Here is a 27,854-nt window from a genome sequence, read left to right as displayed (position 1 = left end):
ACTGAGTGAGTGTGGCTTGTTTGGAAGGGTTGAGAAAGCTTCTTCTCTAAAGAGAACATGGCAGCTAATGTGTTTGGCCATGACAAACACAACATATCAGCACAAGCACCTCATACTAACTGTGATTGCAGCCATGGCGGGCGGGTGATTTGGGCTTGTTTTGTAACCACAGGACCCGGGTACCTTTCAGTCACTGAGTTGAGCCCATGAACTATGCAGTATTCACGAGTTAAATGGGAGGCAATCTGCTGTGGCAGGACCTTAAGAGAGCTGCACATAAATGAGTGCCTGCAAATCTCAATGAACTGAAGTAATGTTTTAAAGTGTTCAGAATTTACTGCACAAAGGAGTAGAATAAAGATTATTTCAAGTTATTGCTACTAAATGTGGAATTATTGGGTATACTTCAACCATGACTGTGTATTTTTATAGAGTAACTTTATCATATGACTTGGTGACAATGCTAACACTCTTAAACTCACACACTGAGCCTTCAGTTGTGCTTTTAACTTCAGCTGCAGTGGTGTAGACCAGCGGCCCCCGACCTTTTTTGCACCACGGACCGGTTTAATGTCTGACAATATTTTCATGGACCGGCCTTTAAGGTGTCGCGGATAAATACAACAAAATAAAATGAAACGACCGAGACAAAAACTGTGGTATTCTGTAAATATAATTGTTACGTTCCCCTGAGGGGTCCAGGCGGTGCGGGGGAAGTAACAAAAAGTGTCCGGGTCAGAAAAAGGAGTCAAGGAGGCAAAAGGGTTAAACTACAGAGTTTTTATTAATACTAACTAAAGGAGACAGACAAGCCGCTATCACCATTTAAAGAAACAAACAAAACTCAAGCGTTAGTCAATAAGTACAAAGTCAAAAAGAGTGCAGCTCACTAGCTGCAAACACTCAGCTAACTAGCTGTAACCACACTAATGACACTCTGGCCCAGAGCTCACCTTTCCCTGGGCTTAAATACTTTTAATTACTGATGTGAGTCAGCTGTGTAAAAGGGAAAGGCGGCACCTCCAGCAGAAGAGGAGTGGGACACGCCCACACAGGCACCTTCAGGAGGAGGCCCTGCCAGGGCCGTAACAATAATAATAAATGCAAATTCACTGTGTAACTTTATTAGGAGCGTCCTCCTGAAATGCACCAACAACACTGAGAGTAACATCCTCCTCTCTGCCCCTTAATGCTCTCTGGTCGCTATGGTAACGCGCAAACATTTCTTTCAAGATAAGACACGACTACAACACGAGAAAAGACCCGGGGGAAACAGAGTTAACGATAACCAGTCCGTGGCCCGGGGGTTGGGGGCCGCTGGTATACAACACAACAATGTCAGTTTTCTTTTTAGCCTAAATGTGCTTACAATGCCTGGATTTACAAATAGTGGCACTAGACACCCGGTGAATTGTGAATCATATGGAATTCCATATTGTGGGATCATTTGGTACATGTGACTTGGGAAACCCAGCATCATAATCGCACTGACGACACAGTTCCTCGTCCACTGGTGAACTAAACTATGTTGAATGGTTGTGCTGAACAGCTGGATGCATCAGTGATTTCTTGTGTTGCTATTTAAAACTCGTGTCCAAATAATATTTTATGATGTCAGGACACATAAAGTAAACTGGTGTTTTTATTACTTCCTAGCAAGCAGTAGGACCAGCTGCACTGTAGGCGGGTTTGTTCACTTACTATCGTGCTTCCCTGAAACCCGAAGCACAAATCCTGAAGTACTTTCTAGGAATGTAACTGAATTCTAAACACTCTGAGGTTTAATAGAGTCAAATCCCTCCAAACCTCCCGCGCAGCGTAAGACTTCTGAGTCAGAGGCAGACACAAAGGACCTCACCGGAGACCCTGTTAGTGAGCGAGAGCTGTTGTGTTCAGAGCCAGGTCTGCCACACTGGCTGGTCACGAGGAAACTGCCTCACATGTGTCTCAGGCAGTATATGGTCTGTGGATAATAACTGCAGGCTTTACGGCGTTAGCAACTGGAGTGTTTTCCTGCCACAGCGGGAACAGCTCAAGGTAAGTGCGCGTCCCCCGGGGTCCGGCCCCAGTTGTCATATTACTGCATGATAAGTTGAGGAATGGACGCCTGTTTTCTTTCATAAAGAGTGGATTTCTGTGATGGAAAGAGGAGGGGGACAGGAAGGGACGTGGGTGGCAGAACGATGCGATAAAAGAGAAGAAGAGAAGCACGGGGGTAAAGAATCCTTGTGGCATCAGCCCTATTTGAGAAAATTCTCAAGATGAATTCAAAGTTTAATTTATATTCATGAAGCTTGCGATGGCTGTATTTCTTGGGAAGAGCAAATGGCATACAATTTTAAATGGGAGAAGACCCTGTGGCTCATATCCATATTTAAAAAGACGGTTAGAAAGAACTAAATAATCAACATGTTTGGGTGGATGATCAGATCCGCATCGCTTCTGATTTTGCATTGTTTAGGCAGCCGTCTACACGTCGCAGTAACTATGTTGAGTTGTCAGCTGTTAGCAGAGTGATTTTTTTGTTCTTAAACTGTTCATGAAGGATTGTTTAAGATTTGTTAAAAAACAAAAAACAGCTCACATTGTCCTGACTTTGAGATAAGTGGGTACTGTGTGCATGCTAATTATTATTACGGAGGACGATTCTTAGAGAACTGCAGGAGTTTGACACAAGTTGCACTTGGCAGCAGCAACATCATGCTAAATGCAGCAGGTACAAAGCTCATTTTAACTGGGATATGAAGATTAACATTAAACAGGCCACTTAAGAGCTATTTTTACTTTTTGACACATTTCAGGTCAGCCTGATCTAAAAAATATATTTAATTAATGAATTATTAGTCAGTTATTTATTAAAAATCCCCACGTGAATACTTTAAACCCACAAACTAGGGCTGCCCTAAAGGATACACTATTTCATCCTCCTGTTTGACTGTAATTAGGATCATTGCAGATAATCATTATGTTGCATTCAGTGAGGACTAGAACAAGTGACAGTCTTCTTGCAACCAGGGAAGTCTCCCTCTGTTGGCCATTAGGAAGAATGCAGGTTTAAGGTTGTATTGAATTGGCTTCCCTTGTCAGACGTGGAAGCTATGTCTAATTTTTTGTCCACTGTGTTGTTCGAAAATAAACAATTTCTATCTGCAGCGATCTCATTGATTACCATCTTCTGAAAAGGCTGGACATTTATGGGCCTTCACCCACACAATCACAAACAACAGTCTACATACCTTCACTCAAACCTTCAAAAACTCAGCACTTTTTTTAGTCCGATGATTCCAGCTGCTGCTTTTGGTTTCATGGTGCTCCAGATGTTTTCAGCTGGTTAGGGGTCTGGACTCCACAGCATGTCTTTATCCTGTCTTCCTTCTCTCACCCCAAACGGTCACAGCAGATGGCCCCGCCCCTCCCTGAGCCTGGTTCTGCTGCAGGTTTCTTCCAGTTAAAAGGGAGTTTTTCCTTCCCACTGTCGCCAAAGTGCTTGCTCATAGGGGATCATATGATTGTTGGGTTCTTCTCTGTATGTGTTATTGTAGGGGCTACCTTACAATATAAAGCGCCTTGAGACAACTGTTGTTGTGATTTGGCGCTGGATAAATAAAATTGAATTGAATTGAACTGAAATGACTGCAGGCTGGCCAGTTCAGCACCCAGATGCTTACACAGCTACAAAGCCATGCTGCTGGAATAGACGCAGTATGAGGTATAATACTTCCCAAAAAAGAGGTTTCACAGACAGGATCACATGTTGCTCTAACACCTTTTAGCATTGATGATACCTTTCCAGATGTGCAAGATGTCCGTTCCATAGGCAGTGATGCACTCATACCATCAGAGATGCAGCCTTATGAACTACCACTCTTAGCAAGCCAGATGGCCCCTCTCTACTCGAGTCTGGAGCCTGTGGCTTCCATGTTTTCCAAAAGGAATCATACATTTCAATTTGTCTGACCACAGAGCAGTTTTCCACTTTTCCTCAGTTCGTTTTAAATGAGCTTTGGCCCAGAGAAGTTGGCAGTATTTCTGGCTCATGTTCACATAGGGCTTCTTCATTGCATGATGGACCTCTAACCTGCATTTGTGGATGGCACAGTGAATTTGTTCACAGGAAAGGATTTGTGGAAGTGCTCCCGAGCCCATGCAGTGATTTCCATGGCACGCTGTGCCCCCCCCCCCGAGGGCATCAAGATCACAGGCATCCAATATTGATTTTCAACCTTGTCCCTTACAGACAGATTTCCAGAGATTCTCTGAAAACGATGAGATATCCAAATAGTTTTATACTAAGGAACACTGTCTGAAATTGTTCCATCATTTTTAGATGCAGTTTGTTGCTTCCTTCCATCTTTGCTTCTGAGAAACAGTCTAATGTGTTCTCTTCATACCCAGTCTAGTTACTAAGCTGTTGCCAGCTAATCTAATTAGTTGTGAAACGTTCATCCAGCAAAGTACCACTTACTTTCTGAGCCTTTTGTTGACCCTTTCCCAACGTTTTTGAGACGTGTTGCTGCCATCAAATTCAGAACGAGCTAATATTTTTCATGAAATAGTAAAATGTCTCACTTTAATCATTTGATATATTTTCTGTTCTATTGGCAATAAAATGTGGATTTGTGAGTTTTACAAATCAGTGCATTTTACACGATATTTTTGGAACTGGGTTCTTTTTGACTGATTAGATTTATAAAACATAGTGTGGCAGATTATATCAGATGGCGGCACAAAGTGAGGACTGACTGGATAAACTGCCATCCCTCTTGGTTGCTGTCATGAATCAGATTTGGCTTCAGTTTTCCGACCCAGGCTTTGCCAGCTCTGTGCTTAAGTTGGAGAAGACAGATTGGTGACAGCATGCGTTAGAGAGCCACTGTTTTCAGTTTCATTGTTTCCTTTAACTGCTTAGGTTGTGTTGCAGCTTTCTAATTGCCCCCATAAGATATAAAAACTTGAAACTCTGTGTCAGCTTGATATAAAGTTTTAGTTTCGTCCTTGGTTACTGTATTGATGTATCCATCACTACATTACAAAAAGTTCAATTCTCACCAAAAGTGGCTTTCAGTGATCACACTGTGTTTCCTTCTGGGTTAATATAATCTCCTTGTGATCTGCCTAACACTTGTTTTGTCAGTCTGAATTTTTATCAGCCACTTCTCTGTTTCACAATCGTGTCACATTTGGGAGAAAATGTTCTACGGTTGTTCTCGCTCATGTTATCTTTTTGCAAAACCCATTTCTGCCCCAGTGGAAAAGCCAGATGAATCTCCTGCCTACAAACATTGTGAATATCGAACATGACAGCCACGACTACTGAGGATTTCCAGCTAAAATATTAACTGCAGTGCTCATTCTGAAGCTCTGTGTAGTCACAACAATTGGAGTACTTGCCCTGACTTGTTTAGCTAGTATCAAAAAATACACATTCAACAACAATCTGTGTAATGATCTCCATACGTATAAATATGTAAAATATTAATATGGTAAATAAACCTGCATTCACTGTTTTTGTTTTATTTTTTATTTTTTCTAACCACTTGGGGGCAGCAGAAGAAGTTGCTGTTGTTATAGTAAATAAATTATTCATTTCAGTTGCTCTAATAGTGTTTTACACAAAAACAACACGAACACATTGTCTTCCTGTGTAGAGTTAATTTAATTCAGACTAAGAGAAGATCATGATGACTTGTTCTTGCTCGTATTCGGACCTCTCACAAGCAGACACAATATGCATGACATCCATCACTCGGCATCAGTGATTGGACTGATTGTTGTGCACTTTAATGCTTTTAGTTATCGTTACTGTGAAACAAAGAGCACATGAAGAAATAACCGATCGCTCGCATTATTAGTAGTTTCTGCAACGCCCACGCTAAGAGCATGTTATGCATTACCGTCATTACCAAATGATTTCCATTAACATCGTCTATACAGATTGATTTTAAGGTTGCTTACACAAATAGCAGCTGGATTTATTAGTAGCATCACTTTCAGATTGTATTTCAGGACTAAAATGAATGAATCATTTTTTCTGGAATGATGCTACGATGCTACTGTTCCTTTGTTTAGTCTTTACCAGTTTTATTTATTTAAATAACATTTTATACATTTGGTGCTTTGTGAAACCAAAACAAACCTGAAAGGATTCTTGGAGCTTTGGAGTGACACCTGTCACCTCACAGCTCTGTTTGTAATGTAAAACTCCATCGCTCCTCGCAGTCGTCCCTGCTGTAATCAGTTTAGCAATATTTTCTATTTAACTGGCATTTTTAGAATTTGTCCAGTCTTATTATTACAGTGCAAACATGAATCCACTGTAGGAGGAACATGACGTGCACTCTGCTGTCAGAAATAGCCTGGGCGATGTTCCAAAACGCTTCACAGCTTTTATTGTCACACAGCACGCTGATACTGTAGATTCAGGTCTGACACACACCTGAACAAATGCCGGTCTCATGTATCCAAACCCCTGTCCACATACAGCAGCTGTTTCAGTGCAAACCCAGTCTCAGGGTTCCAGCCATGATGTGTTTGGATTTGCTCAACCCTGAGAGATACACGAACACAAAGAGTGACATTTAGAGAGACGGGTCAGCATCGCTCTCATGCAGATTAGTGAATCCCGCTGTGGCTGATACAGCGAGGAGCGTGAACAGAATGGCCAGCAGACGCCGAGAAGAGCTGAGTGACATCAGCACCACCGAGCTCGAGTCTTGTTTGCATGCCAGCTCATTACACTTGGAAACAATACCCGTGCTGTCAAACCCTGTTCTTAGCTTTTCTCTATTCTCTCCAGCCACTTATCACAGATTTCATTTTCCAGACAGAGTGACATGAAAAATGCCCCAAAGCCCACCAAACCTCCTGTGTTTGAACACACGCAAGCACACAAAGGAGTGACTGGTAGAGAGGGATGGAAAGAGCAAAGGAGCAGGAAAGAGAACAATGAATTTATTTGGTTCTAATGTGAGTTTTGGCAGAGCTGGCATGCTAATGCAGTGTTACAAATTAAGATCCCAGTTGTATTGTGCTACAGTGTGCCAAGGGGAGGCTGGGAGTTTGACTTCACAGGCCTGAGAGGATGAGTTCAGGTTTGGTCGCCGTGGCAGCTGGAGCCACCAACACTTGCGCTGTGTGTTTATCCACCGACGGTGCCAGATGTGATTCTCAGAGGAAACCGTGCAGGCAGCGGAAGGATCGCACATCCTGCAAAGGCAAACACGGCGGGATCACAACACAAACTCACATGTGCATACAAAATTTATTTTTCTCCTCTTCTGCTGCACGTGCCACAAAGCAATGAAAATAATTTATATACAGCACTTTTATACAATTCAATATGATTAATATATTAATAAATAAAACTTTGAAGTCATTTCATTCTTGAGTTAACTTGCAACAAATCATCCGCCTGCAAAGATGCTTCGAAGAGCTTTTTTCAACCTTTAATAGCAGAATGTTTATGTGTTTGCTCTGCAAATGAATTCTTTATTTGCTAAATTTGAGCAAATTAAAGAGCATCAATTATTGTTTGGTAAAACTAGTCTTTCTGCTTAACTGGTCAGACAAAGCTTTAGGAAGCAGTGACATGAAGAGAGTAAACACTAGTGCTTAATCTGAGAGAAATGATTCAAAGAACATTTGTGAAACTGTGTCATTAGAAGTAATACTTGGAAGTAAACAGACACAATATAGTGACTGTCCTGTCCTTTTTATGTACTATAAAGCTGTTTTGTGCCAACAATGCAAAGATGAGCAACCTTGTAATCTTGCTGTCGACTTAAGTTATATAAAGTATATCTGTATAAAAAGGCATAGTTAGTGTTTAAGTTAAGAACACGTAAACTAGTTGAAAAGTATCTTCCATCTCTTGTGAACTAAGATCACAAATCACATTGGATTTCCTGACTGAACTTGTTTTGTTTGAATGCTCATGAATCCGTTTCAGGTTTGGAAATAGAAGGTGGTGTTTAAACATCGGGCAGGTGTTGCAGAAGAAGCTAAAGAAAGGCTGACAGCTCTCAAACATACCTGAAACAGTGTTTTGTTGAGGTCAACCTCTGCCTAACTGAGACGTGGATAACTGCTGGTGATTCCAGAACTTTTGCCTTCAGACTGCTGCTCTTTTAATGTCCAACACACATCTGATCGAGGTGGAGGAGTTGCGACCATCTTCAGAAATCGCTACAGGTGTAAACAGGTTTCATTCAAATTTTATTTTTCCAGTTTTGAGCTGTTGCTATTTGAAATAGCCTGTTCTCCCCCTGTACTGTGCAAAATAATATACAGGGCCCCAAAATACAGTAAGGACTTTATAATGGAATTTGCTGCATTTCTGACTGAAGTCACGATAAAATATGACTCCTTTCTTATTGTCAGGGATTTTAATATTCACGTGTGCTGTCTAGAAAAGCGCATGGTTAAAGACTTTTTGAATCTTACTGATTCTTTTAATTTAGTTCGATGTTCTGCACCCACACAACAGTGTGGCCACACTCTCGATCTAGTTTTAGTGCACGCATTGCCTGCTTTTAATCTGAAAGTCTCTGACCCTGTTTTCTCTGATGCCGGTTCTGTTTGACATCTCTTTGTCTAGAAATGGATTCAGGGGGCATGTCCCTGTTCAGCCATCTCGTTTGTTAAATTCTTTCACTGCAGCACAGTTCTCCACCTACTACACTCAGTTCTCTATTCCTGACGCACTCTAAAACGTAGAGGAACTCAGTTCTTGGTTTCATTCCTTGGCTATTGTTGCCTCTCTAAAAATCAGGCATCCTAAGACTAAGTTTGAACCCTGGTTGAACGATGAAGCCCGTGCTGTGAGGCCTGAAACTTGGCCTAGATACAAACACTGTTGAAAACTTTAGACCAATATCTAAGCTGCCCTTTTCATCTAAAGTCTTGGAAAAAGTAGCAAGTAACCAATTGATCCCGTACTTGAATGCGCAAAATATTCAGGAGATTTTCCAATCTGGTTTTAAAGCAATGCATAGCACTGAATCAGCACTTTTAAGAATTTTTAATGATATATTTTTATCATGTGATTCTGGTGAAAGGCTCATCTTACTCGATTTAACTGCTGCATTTGACACTGAAGACGATGAAATTTTAATCTCGCATTTGGAGCAGTGTGTCGGTGTAACAGGTGTGGCTCTGAAATGGTTCAGGTCTTACTTAACAAATCAAACCTTTTCAGTTCACTTAGGAAACTGTGAGTCCTCCCGTGCTCCGCTGTCTCATGGAGTAGCGCATGGTTCCATTCTGGGTCCCATCCTGTTTTCACTTTATTTACCTCCCTTGGGCTCAATTTTTAGGAGACACAGACTCTCTTTTCACTGTTATGCAGATGACTGCCAGATTTATGTTCCTCTTAAAAAGAAAGATGTGTCGTCTGTAAATCTTTGCAAACATGTCTGGAGGACGTCAAGTCCTGGTTGGCGCTAAACTTTCTTTGTTTTAATGATTCTAAGACTGAAGTAATGGTGTTCAGACCTGCCTCCACTGCTGTTCAGTGTGTTGATTTGCAAACCCTGAAATCATTTTGTAAACCAGAGATTGTTAATCTGGGTTTTAAAATGGATCCTGAACTTAAGCTTGAAAGCCAGATCGGGTCGGTTGTACAGTCTAGTTTCTTTCATCTGAGGCAGCTGGCCAAAATTAAGCACTTTCTGGATTACGGCTGGATTATTATTATTATGGGGTGAGTCGACCTTCTGCTTTTCGACTGCAGCTAGTTCAGAATGCCGCTGCACGTCTTTTAACTGGCACTCGTAGATGCGAGCATATCACCCAGTTTTATATTCACTTCACTGGCTGCCCGTGCAATTTAGGATCCTTTTTAAGCTGCTTTTATTTGTTTTTAAATGTTTGTCCAATGCTGCCCCTCTGTACCTCTCTGAGCTTCTTCATCCATACATACCTTCGCGGTCCCTCAGGTGGGCAGACCAGCTCCTCCTGAGCGTGCCCAGGACTAATCGTAAGCTCAGAGGGGATCGGGCGTTTGCTGTGGCAGCACCAAAACTGTTGATTGACATGTTAGTAGATATCGAGGTCTACAGATTAGTGGATATTGGATCAGTTCTCTTAGTCATCATGTTTGGGTGAAAAGATGTGAAGCAACTTTTCAAACAGCCAGATCATCAGTGCCAGACAGCCTGGTGGGAGCATCGCTGAGGTGGCTTGAGGAGTGCAGCTGGTCAGCTTGATCTGTGGGATTTTACAGGATCTGCTGCTGACATCTTGCTGCCAGAAATGCTGGGCACTTCCATTCATTCAGCCACTGGGTGTGTCGTATGGCAGCACACAGCAACAAGCATTTCTCTCCTCATTTATGCAAATAGTGAAATTCAATCATGTGACTATTGTCCACGGTCAATCATAATCACCGTTTTTTATTTGGATTATTAGTAGGTTGTTAAAACTTTTATTTCATGTATAATTATTATTGAAGCTCATCTCCTTTTCTTCATCCTAATGGCATCATGGTCATTGTGTACTTCACCAGAAAGGCTCCTGGTCCCCTGGGTGGGGCCTTTCTGCATGAAGTTTGTGTGTGTTCCTTTTGTTTGCATGACTTTCCTCCACGAACTTCAAAGACTTGCATTGTAGGTTAATTATCATCTACTTCACATCGATGGCTATGTGTATGAGCTAAAGCACTTAATGTGTACAGAGACGGACTGTCTTTAAATGAAAATTTAAAGAACTTTGAGGGGTCATTAAATCAGCACAATATAAAAATGTCAGTTGTTCCATTTCATCTTTTATACCTAGGACTTCACCAAAAAACAAGTTCTTTACAAGTGCTTTCAGAACAGACTGAAACGTAAGCCCCTAGAACTTTGAATTTGCCCTCACAAGCATACTTGAAGTGCTTTAGATTAATGAGCTATATTTGGCTTTCGTTGAATCCGCCCCATGCCAGCCTTCTCTCCTCAGGGAAGCAGACTCTCCTGACTCACTCACAGCCTGCTTCCCGGCCATGAATTGGATGTGATTGGTCAGTGTTAAAGCGCAAATAACCTCACCTGCTGATACTTTGTTACCATTCTGTGCTATTAGTCTCACAATCTCTTTTAGCACTTTGCACCATGCTGCTGCATAATTGCGTTCTTGCGTCTGGTCAACAAAATGCTGCTTCTCTCAGTGTGCTCATGCACCTTAAGTTTGAGGTATGGTTTAAGATGCCTTTGTTTTGATAAAATCAGATTAAAGCCACACTGTTGTATCTAACTTGTAGTGGCTCCACAGTGTTGCGGTTTATGTGTTTGCCTAGGAAGGGAAATATCCCCTGGTTTGGTCCTGACAGGAGGCACGTGTGTTAGAAATGTTACCTCTGCCTGCATCACTCACATTGTCGTGGCTTCTGTTTTTCCATCTCTTCAGTGCAGCTCTTCCCTGTAAAGCAGCCACATTGCAAAACTCATTTCAGTAAAAGTGTTTGTCTATAGCTTGAAGAAACGCTGGTGTGCTGTGTTTCAGGGGGACTCGCTGCGGACCAACATCCAGCTGGATTTTGGTGACGGCACAGCAGTTTCATACTCCAATCTGAGCTGGACCGAGGAAGGGATCAAGCACGTCTACAAGTCTGCCGGAATATTCCGTGTCACGGCGTTTGCAGAGAACACGCTCGGTTACGACACCACGACACTCTACCTGCACGTCACATGTAAGTGTCCACACTGTCACAAACACAACGCGTGCTGTTGCTTTCAACTGAAATCCTCTCTGAGAAGATGACTGCTGCTGTTCACTCTCTGTTTCATCGACATAAGAGACAAAACTGTCGATGCCGTCATCTGAGTCAACTTTTAGTTTGCACTCAAAGCAGTTAACTTAGTGCCCAGAAGCAGAGTGTTAGTAGACTTTTAATACTTTGTTTGCTTTTCAGGCCACAAAGCATTACTGATAAACACAGATGTGTATGACTACGTCCATGAACATCAGTTAATGATGCGTTTCCTGTCTGTATACAGTGTGTTAAGATAGGAGAATGTTTATAATGTAGGAACAGAATGAGACTTTACAAACTGAACGGTCTGTAAAATCTCATTTTAAAAGCTCTGTTTTATTCTGACCCAGACGTGCTCATATTCTGTTATTGATTTGGTACAATGCACACACATACCCACTAAAGTTGTGTTAGGTAAGATGATAAAATGTTCAGATTTCACCCTCCAGCATGAACAGTAAGGTTGAAAGAAGGTTACACCAGGATGTAGCAAAGAGTTGTTAAAGATGGGTCAGTTTATTGGCACTGGTAAAGGGGTTAAAAAGAGAAATGTACATTTTTGTTGTTAAGAATATAATTTTATGTAAATTCACAAATACTGTTATGTTAAAAGAATATAGAAATTCTAATGTGCTTTTTGGTATTTTGGGCTTCCGGCACACTGTAAATATGTGGTTATGTAGTTGAGGAGTCAGAAGCAACACAGGTTTCTGACCGAGTCCCGCCATGTTAATTTACACCTTCATTAAACATCTCTTTTGAAAGAAAAGTACCCGGTCTTGCTCGTGTTTCAAATGCCTGTTGCTGGACTGACTTCTAAAGGTGGTACAGAAGAGTGAAACAGAGCCCGACGGGCCCGTCATACTAGCTCAACCCTGTAGATCCAAACCATCAAATAATAGCCAGAAAATTTAGATTTTTTGGAACTGAGATGTTTTCTGAGATGTATTTTCATTATGTATTTATTATATCTTTGTTGTATCACATTTGATACATTGGGCATTTTTGGCAACTTTTTTGTTAACAACAATGTTAGTTTTAGACCAAACAAAGAGTTTTGTCAATAACATTTTGAAATTATGGAAGGTATTGATCAGAGAGACAGATCTCAGAAACTCGTATCAAATATGATACAAAGGACATTAAAGGGTTAAGAAGAGAGGTGATGATTAGTGAGCAGCAATCCAACTTCCTGCTGAGAAACAGCACTGCAGATGCAATGTTTGTTTCGAGAGTGTTGATGAACAAATGTAGATGACGTCAGAAGAGCCTCACTGTGTATTTGGAGATCAAGAGAAAGCGTATGACAGGGTGCCAAGAGAGAAACTGTGGTACTGCATGAATACGTCAGGAGCAAAGCGCAGAGTATGTGAAGGGCTGCAGGACATGTATGAGAACAGAGGGATGGTGGTGAGGTGTGCAGTGAGTGACAGATGGGTTCAAAGTAGGGGTGGGATTACATCAGGGATGCTCTGAGCCCTGCTTGTTTGCAGTGGGGATGGACAGGCTGACAGATGAGGTCAGGCAGGAGTCTCTGTGGACTCTGATGTTTGCCAAAGACATTGTGGTCTGTAGTGAGAGTAGGGAGCCTGGAGAGGTTGAGGTATGCTCTGGAGTAAAGAGGAATTAAAGGCTGTAGATGCAAGACAGAATAATTCAATTTGATTTGCAAGTCCAAAGACATGCAGCTTGTGGGGATAGGTTAATTGGATAATCCAAATTGCCACTAGGTGTGAATGTGAGTGCGAATGGTTGTCTGTCCCTGTGTGTTGGCCCTGCAACAGACTGGCGACCTGTCCAGGGTTCATTTTTATTTATATAACGCCAAATAAGGACAACAGTCACCTCAATGTGATATGTGAGAATGTACATGTGTGAGAATGATGGGGAGACAACTGCAACAGTGGAGATGGATGACCGTCGAAAGCAACGTACAGGAGAGAGGTGAAGAAGAGAGTGCAGACAGGGTGGAGTGGGTGGAGACGAGTGAGAGGAAGGATATCAGAAAAGAATGAAAGGGAAGGTTTAGGTTTAGGATGATAGTATGACCTGCCATCAGTCAGTATGGTTTAGAGATGGTAGCACTGGGAAAAACATGGGAGGCTGAGCTGGAGGTACTGAGATGGAGAGATGAGATGGTTTGGACATGTGCAGAGCTGGGATTGTGAATATGATGGACAAAAATGTTGAATTTGGGCAGGAGAAATAGAGGGAAACCACAGAGAAGATTCAGGGATGTAGCGAAGGAGGCTTTAGAGGGTTGGCGTGACAGAGGAGGATGCTGGGACAGGGTGTGATGGAGGAAGAGGATCTGCTGTGATTTGTTTGTTTTTCCTTTTTTTAATTATTTAGACAAAAGAGTTGATCGCCTGGATATCACCCACCCAGCCAACATTAGCTTTGCTACTTAAGACCAGAATACTTTCTGAAGACATGAAGACGTTTGTGTCAGAGTCAGTAATGTTGGGACATGACTGTTGGTTCATATAAATGATGTAGTGTTGCTCACTATTTATACTGGAGATGGAAGAGAGACCTTCAGGCAATAGCAGGGATTTTTGTAGAAAGTCGCTGCTTCCTGTCTTCAAATAAATGAGAGAAAGCCTTTAGATGGATGGTCAGATGCAGTCCTTTTGGACATCAGCAATAAAAAAAACATCAAATGAAATTAAGTCACTTAATGCATTTTTTTGATCAGCAGTAAAATGTTTTTTCAGATGTGGATTTCACGGTACTTAGCTCCAGGTGGTATATTCGTTCACCTGAACGGCAACCACACTGTTGATCCACGCTAAACTCATTTCAAGTGAACTGTGCTCACCTATACAGGGTTTGTAATACAGCAGCTGTGATAAACAAGTTTTGGGAAAAAGGTCATAATAAACTTGCTTATGCAAGGTTTTACTGTGAGGAACAAACAGAGAAGTGAGCTTTTAAGGCCACTGCAGCTAATAGGCAGTTATCTGAGGATACGGCATCACAACAATGGATTACTTTTAAAGTGGAGCAGGTTTTACGCAGCAGCACAAATAACAAATTACTGGATCGTCATGCCTTCTAGTTTCTGTTCAGACAGCAACAAAACAGTGTATCACTTTAACTTTCCATGGAAATTATTCAAGCTGCTTTCTGTAAGTGTTGAATTGTCTCTCTGTTATTTTTGCTGATTTTTTTCAGTCAATTTTTTTTCCAACAATATCTTTATTATTTTTTTTTACATTTTAATGACTTACAAACAGTCCAACATTCTAAATACTACATGTTTTCAGTCAATTTTAATTTAACCTCCTAAATTAAAAGTCAGCCAGCCTGCGCTGTATGTATATATTTCTGACAGGAACAATTTCAGCTGGATTTATTTCACAGTGTAGGTGATGCTTTCAGGGAGAAACGCCAAAAACTACTACAAACGATTTCTCAGCTGAGCATATTTAATACCAAACGATTCTCTCACCTTCTCCCATTCATACAAAGATACAGTACACACACACACACACACACACACACACGCAGCATCCGAAGTTGGGGATAAAGATTAGTTCTGCTTAAACAGGATGAGCGCTAATAGAAGCCTCGGAGAAATGAGCACTACACGAACCTTTCGTTGGAGTTTTTCCATAAAAATAGTGTATTACATTTGTCCATGGCAGCAAACTTCATCTCTACGATTAGTGTAAACCATCCCAGACCCCTGTCAGGTCCCATTAGGTTCTTAGTGGGGAGGTTTGCAGTATTACCCAGAAGGTATTATGTCAAAAAATTCATGATGGTGTCAACATTTTTGGGAGTTTTTTGCTCGTCAGCACTAGTATCAGAGTGAAATGGTTCTTTTTTCTGTCAAACAATAATGTTACATATGTGCAAAAAATAGCTAAACTATCTGTTTGCCTGCTATATGTTTCATCTACATTTTCACAGACAGTAGCTGTCACCTGAAGTTTGCTCCTGTCACGTTACACCAGAATAAATATCTCAGAGTTGATGACATGAGACATTGGGAGTAGAGCTTATTCCTTCATGGAAAATTCAGGTCAGATGAATGAGTACTAGCACTGAAAATATATAAATAGTGTTAACTTATTAAAAGAAACCAGCAAACGTCCACTCCTGTTTCTTAAAGAATAAAAGGCGGGGTTTGTATTTAAAGATATTCACTTTTCTGGCTCAGCTGCAGTTTTGTTGAACTCTGACTGCTTCACACTGTGACAATTGGTCAGAAATGTAAAATGCAGTAAGAAAAGTCCAAACTATCCAAGTAAACATGTCAGTTGCGTCTCTTAATAGTCACGCAGCTTGATGGAAGCAGGCAGTGTGTGCAGCTACAGGTTAAATTTGGTATATCCTCCTCCAAATCACTCCACAGATCTTTTTAAGATTTAAGCTAATTAAGAAAAGTCACAAAGTGTGGTTTTGACGTTTTCAAAAGTTTGCCTTTATGCTTTGTAGATTAGAGATTAGATAAAACTTTATTAATCTCTCAGGTGGATTCCTCTGGGAAATTCGTTACGGGCAATTGCAAAGAGCAAAACTTACATTACAAGTGCTAGCACATGGTCCACTTTGGTGGGGTTCCAGTTTGTCACGTACCTCCCAGTCTTGGTAATTTGGCACGCTCAGCCGGGTTCAAACGCTCAGGCAGCCTTTCCAGTGCAGGAGGACGGACATTACACAGGAGAAGATGAATGGAACAGCTGGAAAAGATGAGCCATTTTGCAGAGAAACCTCAGCAATCATTTTGTCACCGGGGCGCTTCTTCCTATCGCAGCGCTAAGACGGTGATCTTTACTGAGTCGCTCTCATTGAGAGGACGACTGCGGCGAGTCAAGCCTTCGTTAAATCGTTAGTATAAATGTTTACTGTGTTGATGTCATAGTTCACATGAATATCAGTCTCAAAGTTAGTTTAACCTGCTTTCTGGAATAGACCCAGGTGGACCTTCACTATAATAATTTATAGTGTACATAAATATAAATGAGTGTTATCCAACTGGGCATCTTTGGATCATTAGAGTTCTGTCTGTGATGCTCCTTAGCTTATAATATAAAGTGCCTCGAGATGTCTGTTGTTGTTCCATATAAATAAAACTGAATTTTCTGTTAGATGATTATAAAGAAGGGCATAAAGTGGATTTTGTGGTGTGGAGATAATAAAGAACAAAAAAAATAGAACTGTTTAATTCAACTTATCAGTTTATCAAACCATAATGTGCAGAAATGCAAACTCTACTTAAAACCCTTGTTTTGCCACAGAGAAAGCAATTACTTCTGTCAACTGTTTAAAAACACAGCACAGCAGGCAGAAAGAAAACTCTTCCATTTGCTGATTATTTTCTCTCCAAAATACAAGGCTGGAATAATTTAAAACAAACATGCGCCCAACTTAGAATAGTCATTATTAAGAAATGTACCGTCACAACTCGGATGAAGAAATAAATATGAATATGAATGAGAACAAGATCACACGAACATACAGTGTTTCATCTTCTGCCATCGCAGTGTGTGCATGGTTATAACAGGCCGCCATATATGTCTCACCTATTAGGCAGTCTCATTACACCTGCCAGCAGACTCGCACAGCCTAATTGGGAAGGTCTGTCTGACATGCATCGCAGTGATTGCAGTATAGAATTAGGCAATAAACTGCAGGGGGGGCTTCTATTACTTAGAAGCTGTTACATCATTTGATTGTCACACTGATAGATGTGACAATTATCTTGTTTCGAGTGACATAAAAAGTCCCCGACTGTTTAACTGTCCTCATAAAGATAAACTTTCTCAGTAATGTTGGATTGAGTTGCATCAACATGGTTACAGAAGTAAAGGTGTTACATTTTAGAGGATTTTCATCCATCACGTCGTAGTAACGGACACTCGGCTGCACCTTGAGAGTTCCTCACTATGAGTTTATATGATATTTCTTTTCACAGTGTTTGCATTTATCCATTTTTCTTAACCCACTTATTCTGTCCAGAGTTTGGGGGGCTGGGATGGGAGTGTGTCTTTACCCAAACTGCACCAGACATGTAGAGAAACAGAGACAGATGTATTCACCTCAGGTGCAGATCTTTGAACTGTGGGAGGAAACCCGAGTGCACTGAACAAGCTTCGCACCCCATGTACCGCCAACTGCCTTTTTTGTATTTGAGTGAGAAGCACGATCTGAAGTCTGCCTCATTAACTGAATCCGTGTACGATATCAACCCGTCTGTCCTGTTTCTTTCTTAGGTCCAGTGGAGCATGTCCAGCTTCTTGCTCCCTTTGTGGTCATAAGAAACAAGGAAGTGAACATCACAGCGGTGGTCTTACCCAGCCACTCACGCACAGTCACTTACTTCTGGTGGTTAGGAAACAATACTGAGGTAACGTCTGCAAAGAAAGACTCATTAAAGACATTTTCATTGAAATTTCTGTGGCTTGCGATTTAGATTTTAGTTGTTATTTTTTTTAAGCTGTATAGTAAGTGCTGCTGTTAGTAGACTGCTTAATATAAATGCTCTTATCTGTGCTTGAGAAGTGTTTTTAATGTTTAAGAAGAACAAAGCAACAAAAGAGAGATCCAGAGCCAAGTCCTCAAAAGTGATAGAACATGTCTCGTGTGCTTAGAGCTCGCTCAGGTTAACATTAGCTGAAAGGTCGTCTCGTGTCTTAATCACATAGTGATGCTTGGTCAGGATCTCTCGGCATCGCATTTTTACACTCATTATGTATTAAAAAGCCAATTAGTGTCATTTTTGATTGGACAGGGCAGATTGACAGGCTTAATACAGAGCTAATAAACTTGTGTAGGACCTCAGGTTTGATGCTTGTATTATAGAAATTACTATGATAATGAATCAGAACCAAGACTCACACGTTTGTCCGGTTGTTAGGTGATGATGATGAACCCTGCTTCCGGGTCCAAACTACTCTGTGTTTATTGAGGCTGTTGTGTTTCTAACAGGTTTTAATGTTTTGTATCTTGTTCTATTTAATCTGAACAAGAACCTAAAAACAGTCAGTGATCACTGTCGGCCTCTCTGAGTTTGGTTGATTGAATCTTTATTTTGAACATGTTGAAAAAGTATAACAACATAGAATTAAAACCAGACAAACAAACAAAGCAAAACAAAAGGAAAATGAGCAACCACAAATAACTTTCATGTTCAAAAAGGAGCAGGAAGAAGCATAAGCTTATTTAATCCCACCCCTTTTCCACTATCTAGTAATCAACAGAATACAGAAATCCTCCTTACAATTACATTATATGTTACATGTATTTAAAAAAAATAAATAATTATATGTATATCTATCTTTCTATCTATCCATATATACATGTATACACATACACACATATACTCATTTTCAAAAACCCCAGTTACACCTCAAAGGATACACAACCTACAGATATATACACCCAAAATACACGTGCACCCACACACACATGAAAATATTGGACAAGAACAGCCTATCAAATTTCTACCTCGTCCTTGTACCCTGCAAAAACCATATCCTTAAACTGCTGTTTAAACTGCGCCATGCTTGGACTTTGCTTCATATCTTTACTTAGTCTGTTCCACAGCTTCACTGCACACACAGAGATGCAAAAACCTTTTAATGTTGTACGGATACGAGGATGTTTTAAATTTAATTCCCCCCTCAAATTGTATCCCCGTTCTCTTTTAGAAAACAGTTTTAGAATATTGTCAGGAAGCAGGTTATTTATTGCTTTATACATAATTTATGCAGTGAGAAAATGAACCAGATCTGTGAATTTTAGAATTTTTGATTTTAAGAATAGTGGATTTGTATGATCTCTGTAACCAGTTTCATGGATTATCCTTATGGCCCTTTTTTGTAATATAAAGATTGATGATAGCAGACGTTTGTAAGTATTGCCCCAAACCTCTGCACAGTAATTCAAATACGGTGCAATCAGGGAACAATAGAGAATGTGTTTGACTTTACTCAAGATTGAAACACTTCTTCCAATTTTGTCATCTATATGATTTATATGTGACTTCCAGTAATATTTTTTTCCTATAATCAGACCAAGAAACTTATATTCAAGTACTCTTTCAATTTCCACACCATCTATATGAATTCGCACTTGCATTTCTAAGGGAATTCCTAAATAAGACTATTTTAGTTTTACTTAGATTTAGCGATAGTTTGTTCCTGTTAAACTATTTTTCAATTTTGCACATTTCTGAAGTAATTGTATCCAGCAGCTCCTTTAGATTCCCACTAGAACAAAAAATATTTGTGTTGTCTGCAAATAATACTAATTTTTAATACATCAGATGCCTTGTAAACATCATTTATATAAATAATACATTTTGGACCCAGTACAGAGCCCTGTGGAACACCACAAGTAATGTCCAAGCATGATGAGGAATGGACACTCAGCTTCACAAATTGTTTCCTGTCACTTAAATAGTTTTTCACCCAGTGCAGTACAACCCCCCTGATCCCATATCGTTCCAGTTTATTAATTACTATGTCATGATTGATTGTGTCGAATGCTTTTTTAAGATCCAAAAATAGTCCAGCTGCATATTGTTTCTGATCTATAGCATTTATAATATCTTCAATTGATTCGATTAATGCCAGTGATGTTGATCTTTTTGATCGGAATCCATATTGACTGTCAGAGAGTAATTTATGTTTATCTAAGAATTTGTCTAATCGTTTATTAAACAGGTTTTCTAGGATTTTGGAGAATTGTGGAAGTAAAGAAACAGGCCTGTAATTTGTGAAGTGGTGTCTATCCCCAGTTTTATACCACGACACAACTTTAGGTATTTCTGTTTATTATTAGTTTTACTACCACTCTTCATTGTAAAGCTCAGTTTTTAAAACCTTACGATGTAACAGCCCAGCACTTGCAGCAGTATATTAATGACTAACCTCGTATTGTGGATGGGTTATCTCAGTTGTTCTCCTGACTGAAGTTTGGTTCGTTTACAGCATCCTGCAATTGCATTTGTCTCTAACCATCAGGAACCCTCACGTTAACTTTTATCGAGTGGAAAAAAGTTAGCGTTCATCCTTCAGCTTCACTGTGTTTATGTTATGCTAACATAGCTGTATAGCTAGCAATCACGTAGCACATCATTATATACCAGCTAGCCCAACTTCAGTAACCCTACAAACACCACTGCTGTTTAGTTGTCGGTCTCCTTTTATGTTGGAAGTGCTAGCAGAGCTGTACGTTTTCATTGTTCAAGAATCCATCAGTCAGGACATGGTATATCATGTTTAGGTGGAAACTAGCGAGCTAACTCCCTGCTAACTTCAAACTCCATTAAACTTAATAAATCCTGTTTTCATTGATGCCTGCATGTTAAACTTTATAGTTACACCTGGTAAAGCAGCCACACTGATCATTTTATTAAAGAATTTAGACAGTTTTTAACTCTCAGTGATGCTGCAGTGTTCATTTGACTTTGGGACCTGAAGCGGAGTTTGGACCCGGAAGCGGCTGATGACGTTAGACTTAAAGACCAGATTCCTCTTCCACATCTGTTGTGATGTGGCCATGGTAACAATTGCTAGAATTGTTAGAGTATATGTATTTCACTGATTCTGTTTGGATCTGCTTTTTTGTTTTGTTTTTTAAAGCAGAAACAACACTTTTAAGCTACTACCGAAACTATCACTATAATTTCAGTCATCTTTTGTTTGGTAGGGCCTAAACTCTCACTGTGTATACTTATAAATGAGTACCTGTTACAGTTTTTATAACATACTACTTCATGTTCCTCCTCATGAGGGATTTTGGTGCCAAGGTGTGCAGTTTCACCAATGTTACACGTTGAACTTGGAAAGAAATTGGGACATTATTATGTTTACCTGTAACTTAAAAACTGTGCTTGCAGCCGGTGATAACTTTGGATGGAAGCATCTCGCACACCTTTCAGAGTGAGGGAATGCACACCATAACTGTTCAGGTGGCTGCCAGCAACACCATCTTGCAGGACACTAAGACTATAGCAGTCAAAGGTCAGTATTTGTTAACTGTGTTCCCGGAGCTGGTAACAACACATAACTGCAGTTTAATGGGAGGCAGTTAAATACTTTTTATTTAAGTCCTCCAATTTTACTGTTTTCTTTTATTTTTACCCTGTATAAGATGTAAAACAGCTCCTACTTGACTAAAATATATCACATTACTGCTGGAACCTCTAAAGAATATGTCTTCATTTAAAATGAAGTGATCCAGCAGCAAGTATCTGTAAAATGCAATGATTTATTACCAGAGAATGGGTTGGCGTAAAGCTGTGACATTTTCTAATTATCTAGAAGTGCATCTGGTACATTTAGCCAAAGGGAAGTGCGGGGGATATGAGAAAGCCTCTTCTTTTCATCAAGTGTTAACTACCTGAAACTCGACTTGAGCAAAATGACAGTTGGCACAGCTCACTGAGAATAATGCCTTCAGATGGGAGTGAATTAATGGCCGATTCTCCCCTGACTCTCCTCGACAGAATTCTTCAAATCTCTACTTTTATCTTTCTCCCCTAATCTGGACGAGTTCAACCCTGACATACCCGAGTGGAGACAGGATGTGGGGAGAGTAATTAAGAAGGCTCTGCTCCAAGTGAGTGATTTTCATTTTCTCTCTGCTTCCTTCTCTCTTCCTTCCCTTCCATCCTTCCATTTCTCCATCTTGAGATTCTTTCCATTCCATCGTTTTTTCTTTACTCCTACTTTCCGTCTCATCCTGCTATTTCTCAATTATTTCATATACCCCTTTGCGGTCCAATACTCTGGGCTCACTGGTGCAGCGAGAGAACGCCCTCGGCCACCCCGTGATTCATCATCAGACAGGTGTGAAGACGACTCTGCTTTCCTTCTCTCCCGAGACGCCTTCACGAGCGCCGATTTCTTAATTTTAAAGTCAGAAAATGAACTTCAAGCCTAGGAGACCAAGGAGTGACGATACCTGTCACTGTGGCTAATGTGTGTTTGTGTGTGCGCACTTGATCGTAGGAGGTGTGCGAGTGTGTGTGGGAAGCTCACCCATCACTGCTAAGTGCTACTCATCTCCCCATCCACAGCTCATGAATAGAGTGCTGCATTTTTTTGCTGTGCTCTTAGCCATCTTAACAGCGTATCGAGCATTTGGAGCTGCAGGTGGGAGCCTTTGGAGGAACGTTTAAAGTGGTTCAAGGGGAGCTCGTGTGTAACCCGGATAACCCCAGAGTCAGACCTGTGTTTGCGAGCTGATTGTTTTAGCGTTCGCTGTGAATTTCGTGCCGCTTCGCTTCAAGTAATTTGCCTTAAAAGTGATTTTAGCTTTTCTTCATCATGTTGTTTATTAGCAATAACAAGACTCCACTAAAGCAGTTAAGGCTGAACTGATATTAACGATCCTGCGGACAGACTTGTGTTATTTATTCCAACTTGACTCCCTCTTAAATAAATCACTGAAGTTATTGATGTCTTCTCAAGCTATTGAAAGCTTGTGCACTTCACTAATTACCAAAGTTAAATAGAGCTCTGTTGATGCTGGTGTTAATTCACTCATGATTAAACCATTTCAGCATGTGAGAAACGGTGTGGATGTCTGAAGTTTAGGCTCTCAGCTTTTTAGAATCTTTGAAAAGTTCATATTTCAATTTTACCTTTTTCTTGCTACTCAGTTGGATTAATTGTTCCTCCCTTTTTTCTCAGCAATCTAAAACAGTCGAATAAAGTGACCCTGTGAGCCTAAACTTCAACCTTGTTTTTATTTTTATGTATTACTATGATGTCTGTCCCTGAGATGCAATGTCAAATAGTCACCAGTTAAAACTACAAACCCGAGGCTACAGTCCCACACACAGATACACATTCCTGTCTTAATGAGGACACACACAAGTTTTTGTTATGCTGTTTCAGTTTCAATACAAAGCAAACTGCAAAGTTAGAAATAAGAACATTTAACATCTCCACAGTGATTCTGTGGTAGAAACAGGGCTGTGTTACCTGTTAGTCGCAGGTCAACAGACATCAGTGTGGCTACTGCGCGATTAGCTTCATGTTAGCATGCTGTCAAACAGCTAATACTGTGTTAGCAGCAGTGGTTGCTTTTTTGGGAGAACAGTTTGTACGCGGTCTTCTTTTTCCTCCATGCAAAAACAGTAAAAGTTATGTTCATATCTTCCTTCCTCAGAAGCTGTTGATGTTTTTAATCTGGTCATGTCTGAGGCCTGCATTGAAATTGCAGCTGCAACTACAAGTGATCAGGAAGGGGCTTCCAGTAAGGAAGTTGTCCAATACTGGGAGATAAATTGTCATAAATTGCAGGGACTGACTTTTTGCACATCTATGTTCCTTCCCGTGCTCTTCGGTCTCAGGATTCTGGATTTCTAAAAGTTCCTAAGGCCAGAAAAAAAGACTATTGGGGAACGTGCTTTTTCTTTTTGTGCCACTTTTTTGTGGAACAACCTCCCTCAACATATTAGGCAGGCATGCTCTGTGGAGGTTTTTAAAGCTAAGCTTAAGACCCACTTGTTCACCCTATCCTATGTCCGTTAGTTTTTAAATTACTATCAGTTTTAACTTATACTGTTTTTTCTGTACTGGATGTATTTATTTTTTAATCTTTTATCTTCGAATAACTTTTCAGCACTTTGTTTGAAAGCACTTTATAAATAAAGTTATTATTATTATTATTATTATTAAGGAACTATTAATAAGCAGTAATAATGAATATTAATAGTTAGCAAAATTAATAACTAAATACAAAAATAATGTTGTTGTGGTGGTGTTTTAAACACAGAATGACAGGTATGTTGGTGAAAGATGTTGGCAATACAATTTTTTAAGTTGTCTTAAATCAAATCGTCTGCTCACGGACGGCTGCCCCGACCTGAGTCTGGCTCTGGTGGAGGTCACTTCCTGTTAAAGGGAGGTTCTTCCTTTTCATTGTTGCCAAGTTCTGCCTCAGACATTGTTTAGCTTGCAGTATAAAAGCAAGTGTTGTTGTGAAGTAAAAGTACTCTGAACAGGATTTTAAACAAATTTGTGGTTTGAAAACAAATTTCTTAATTAACTAATTTTAATGTTCTGTTAAGCAGCAGTAAAGAGATGCATTGCCTCAGATTACCTTTACCTTTGAATATTATTTGTGGTTTTAACTACATGTCTTGAGAAGGTCACCTTTAAGCCACTGTTGAAGAAAAACAATCAGTCCTAAGGCATGCTGATACAGTGTGATTTAGACCTGTGCAAACAGTGGAAGAAATGTGGGAGCACAAGTGGCCCGCAGGTGATTTTTTTCTCCGTTACTTCTCCCTCATTGTGAGTCATTTCAAGTGTCTGCTTCAAATGCTTTTGTCCTCCTTTACATCACAGTTACCACCTACACTTGACTGCACTGTGTTCACAGCTCAACCGCCTGTCTTTCCTGTAGTCTGGGCCTACGGGTAGCTTTTATTGAGGCATGACATGCAGAATCAAAAGTCTGGATTCATAATAATAAATTGATTCAGTTTTTTTTTTCTCAGTGAAATGGGCCATTTGTGTTGTGGAGAAGGATAATTACTCTACTTTCACACCGAGAACTCTGGTGCACTCGGTTTATCACATGCTGAGTTTCAGTGCCATAGTACACATTAGAGGGCTGTGTCATCAATCATAGAACTAAGATTACAATACATAACCATGCAGTTCTTCTTGAAGTGAAATCCATATGCAAAAGTAGAGCGACAGTTGCTGTGTTTTTCTTTTTTCCGTTATATTACACTAGTGTCTGAATTGCCACTTTTCATCTTTTCGTATTACGCCGTCAGACTTTCATATCAGGTACTTGTTTATGTGAAAGGGCTGTAGATCTGTTTATGTGTTTGCATCTGACACAAAGTTCATTTCCAGACAAACATATTGTCCAAGTGGTGACAGGAAGGGTTATTTTTCCTCCATTTTGTTATGGCTGAGGAGTCTTGGTGGAGACACAGGCCAGTCCACAACTGATGGCATTTCAACATAGTAAACAACTCCCAAACAATAAAATAGGAGATGAGGAAGAGAACAAATCGCAATTAAAGTCAAGGTCCATTTAACGGAGGTGCACCACTGCCGAATGTATCATGTCATGATTTTGCACTCTTCGCCTATAGGCTCATTTCATTTCCAGCGCTTCTGCTGTTCCTGAACGTGCGTTCAGCAATCAAGGTTATTTCAGTCCACTCTGTCTTTCCTTAGCCACCTCCCTTTCATATTCCCTTAACGTTTCTCTGCTCAGACTCATATAGTTTACAGTGTTCATCCTCCTCCATAGCTTCCCTCGAAGGTTAATGCAAGCTATCAAGCTATTGTCTCTTTATTGCTTCCCCAGAGGCGCTGATTTTCTTTTTTATCCATCTGAAGCGTGGTAAACCATCCACTCTGATGTGATACTCTCGTCATTTGAATCTGCTGTCAGTTGTGATGTTGACAATTAACTTACTTTCAAATGCCTGGAATGCATATGAAGCTTTATGAGTGAAGAAAACCTTTGAAATATTAATAATAATGAAAGGTAGTACCATCTTCATCTCCAGAGGAGGAGTCCCACTGATGTCGGTGATCACCTGACCTTCATTTTCACAGCAACACAAGGCTTGAAATCTCAGATGTTTATCAACAAGAATGGAATTATATCTTTTGGTATTTCATTTTATTTATTATTTGTTTTTTAGGAGTATTTTTCCTCTCCCTGACCTGTGCACCTGGGATGGTCCATGGACAAACTTTAGACAATGTTGGGAAAGGATAATGTAAAGTCGATAGAGAGAAATGGCAGTCGACAGTAAATCTACATTTCTGGTTAATTATTTTTCTTTGATTACATTTCATCATATTCCTTTTTGCTTAGTTTCAACAAGAATTGGAAAAAGTTTATATTTACTTCTTTCATATCCTTTTTAATAGATTCTGGTAAGAAAAAGCATCATCTATCCCTGAAATGGGCTCATGGTGCGACACCCAGTCAATTCCTGACTGATATGACATTGGTGGTTCCAGAAAGATGAATCCGACTGCTTATGAAAATTTTTCTGCTTCTTCCTGAACTGCCAGCAATTTCTTTAGGTTCAGATAGATTATTAGGTCACAATTCACTTGGTTTTAATCTAGGTGCTGTCATCAGAACAAAATGTTCATTTGTTGGAACAACCTGGAGAACATACCTGGAAAAACATGTGAGCTTCCCACCAGCCATTCTAGGTGTCATGCTAACATGCTAAGCTAAGAAAGAGAGGTTAACATTTAGTTGAAAGTTTTACTACAACAATGTTCATGCTTAGAGAGAAAGGCAACAGTAGTTAAAGAGTTGTTTTTATTGTTTTAATAATTCAAGGGCAACATCTGGGTGTCTGCATGTCTTAAATATTGTTTAAGCTACAAACACAAAATCATTTCCAAGACCCTGAAATGTCAGTAGAGGTTATCTGCTTTACATTTAAACTAAAGCGTTTCACGTCAAAAACTGAAAAAGAAGTGAAAGTGTAGCAAGATAATAACTTTCAGAGTCCCTCTGGAGTTTATCTTCTTCAAATAGTATTTCTTGAAATGAACTTGCAAAATATTGCATTGTGAAATCTTCATATCAAACCAAATTGAGCCGACTTCCCTGCAGCCTGTCCTCTCTGAGGATCTCACCTCTCTTCCTGTTTACCATCCCGATTTAATTTTTGTATCCGTGATGAATTTGCAGTATATCAGATGATCCTCCAGATTTTTAAACTAAGGACAGATTGCTGTGCGAGTCAACATGGTCCAAGCGCACTGATTTTTTTTCTTTTTTTCCCCACAGGCTATTGCCTCCTTTGTCATCCCATTCACTTTATCTCCCTCTCCACTGCCTCTTCGCCATTGCAAGACACGCCCATGGCTATCATTTGTCCACTGCTTTGTTACTCAAATAGTGATTTTTCTGCTTGATAATTGATGTGCTTTGCCTTTACCTGCTACGTTGTCCACCCCAGGCCAGAGGGAAAACATAAAAACATCAAAGGCTCTAGAATGAAGAGTGATTGCCACACGGCGCTGCCCCCATTCTTGCTTGTACTGCATAAACTGTTAAAAGCTAATGGCTTGAAAAAATAACAGAAACAGTTATTGACCCATTAAAAATGCGTTTTTGACATGGCTAGAAACTGCAGCCTCAAAGCATTTAT

At 40.1% G+C, this 27,854-nt stretch overlaps 1 protein-coding gene across 1 annotated transcript in view; it reads left to right on the top strand.

Moving 5' to 3' along the window:
- Positions 1 to 27,854, top strand: part of sorcs3a (sortilin related VPS10 domain containing receptor 3a) — a 240,608-nt gene that overhangs the window by 196,800 nt on the left and 15,954 nt on the right. The window contains exons 19-22 of the mRNA XM_085278118.1: positions 11,482 to 11,668; positions 17,956 to 18,089; positions 21,588 to 21,711; positions 22,197 to 22,309. Of these exons, the coding sequence (XP_085134244.1) occupies positions 11,482 to 11,668; positions 17,956 to 18,089; positions 21,588 to 21,711; positions 22,197 to 22,309 (558 nt within the window). The remainder of the gene's footprint in view (positions 1 to 11,481; positions 11,669 to 17,955; positions 18,090 to 21,587; positions 21,712 to 22,196; positions 22,310 to 27,854) is intronic.

This window comes from Mchenga conophoros, linkage group LG6 (assembly GCF_057382185.1).
Source record: "Mchenga conophoros isolate Kocher_MC1m ecotype Shallow Benthic linkage group LG6, M_conophoros_male_GT1.1, whole genome shotgun sequence".
NCBI classification, from domain to species: Eukaryota; Metazoa; Chordata; class Actinopteri; order Cichliformes; family Cichlidae; genus Mchenga; species Mchenga conophoros.
Note: the sequence above shows the minus strand (reverse complement) of the source record. Positions and strands in the feature narration are given on the sequence as shown.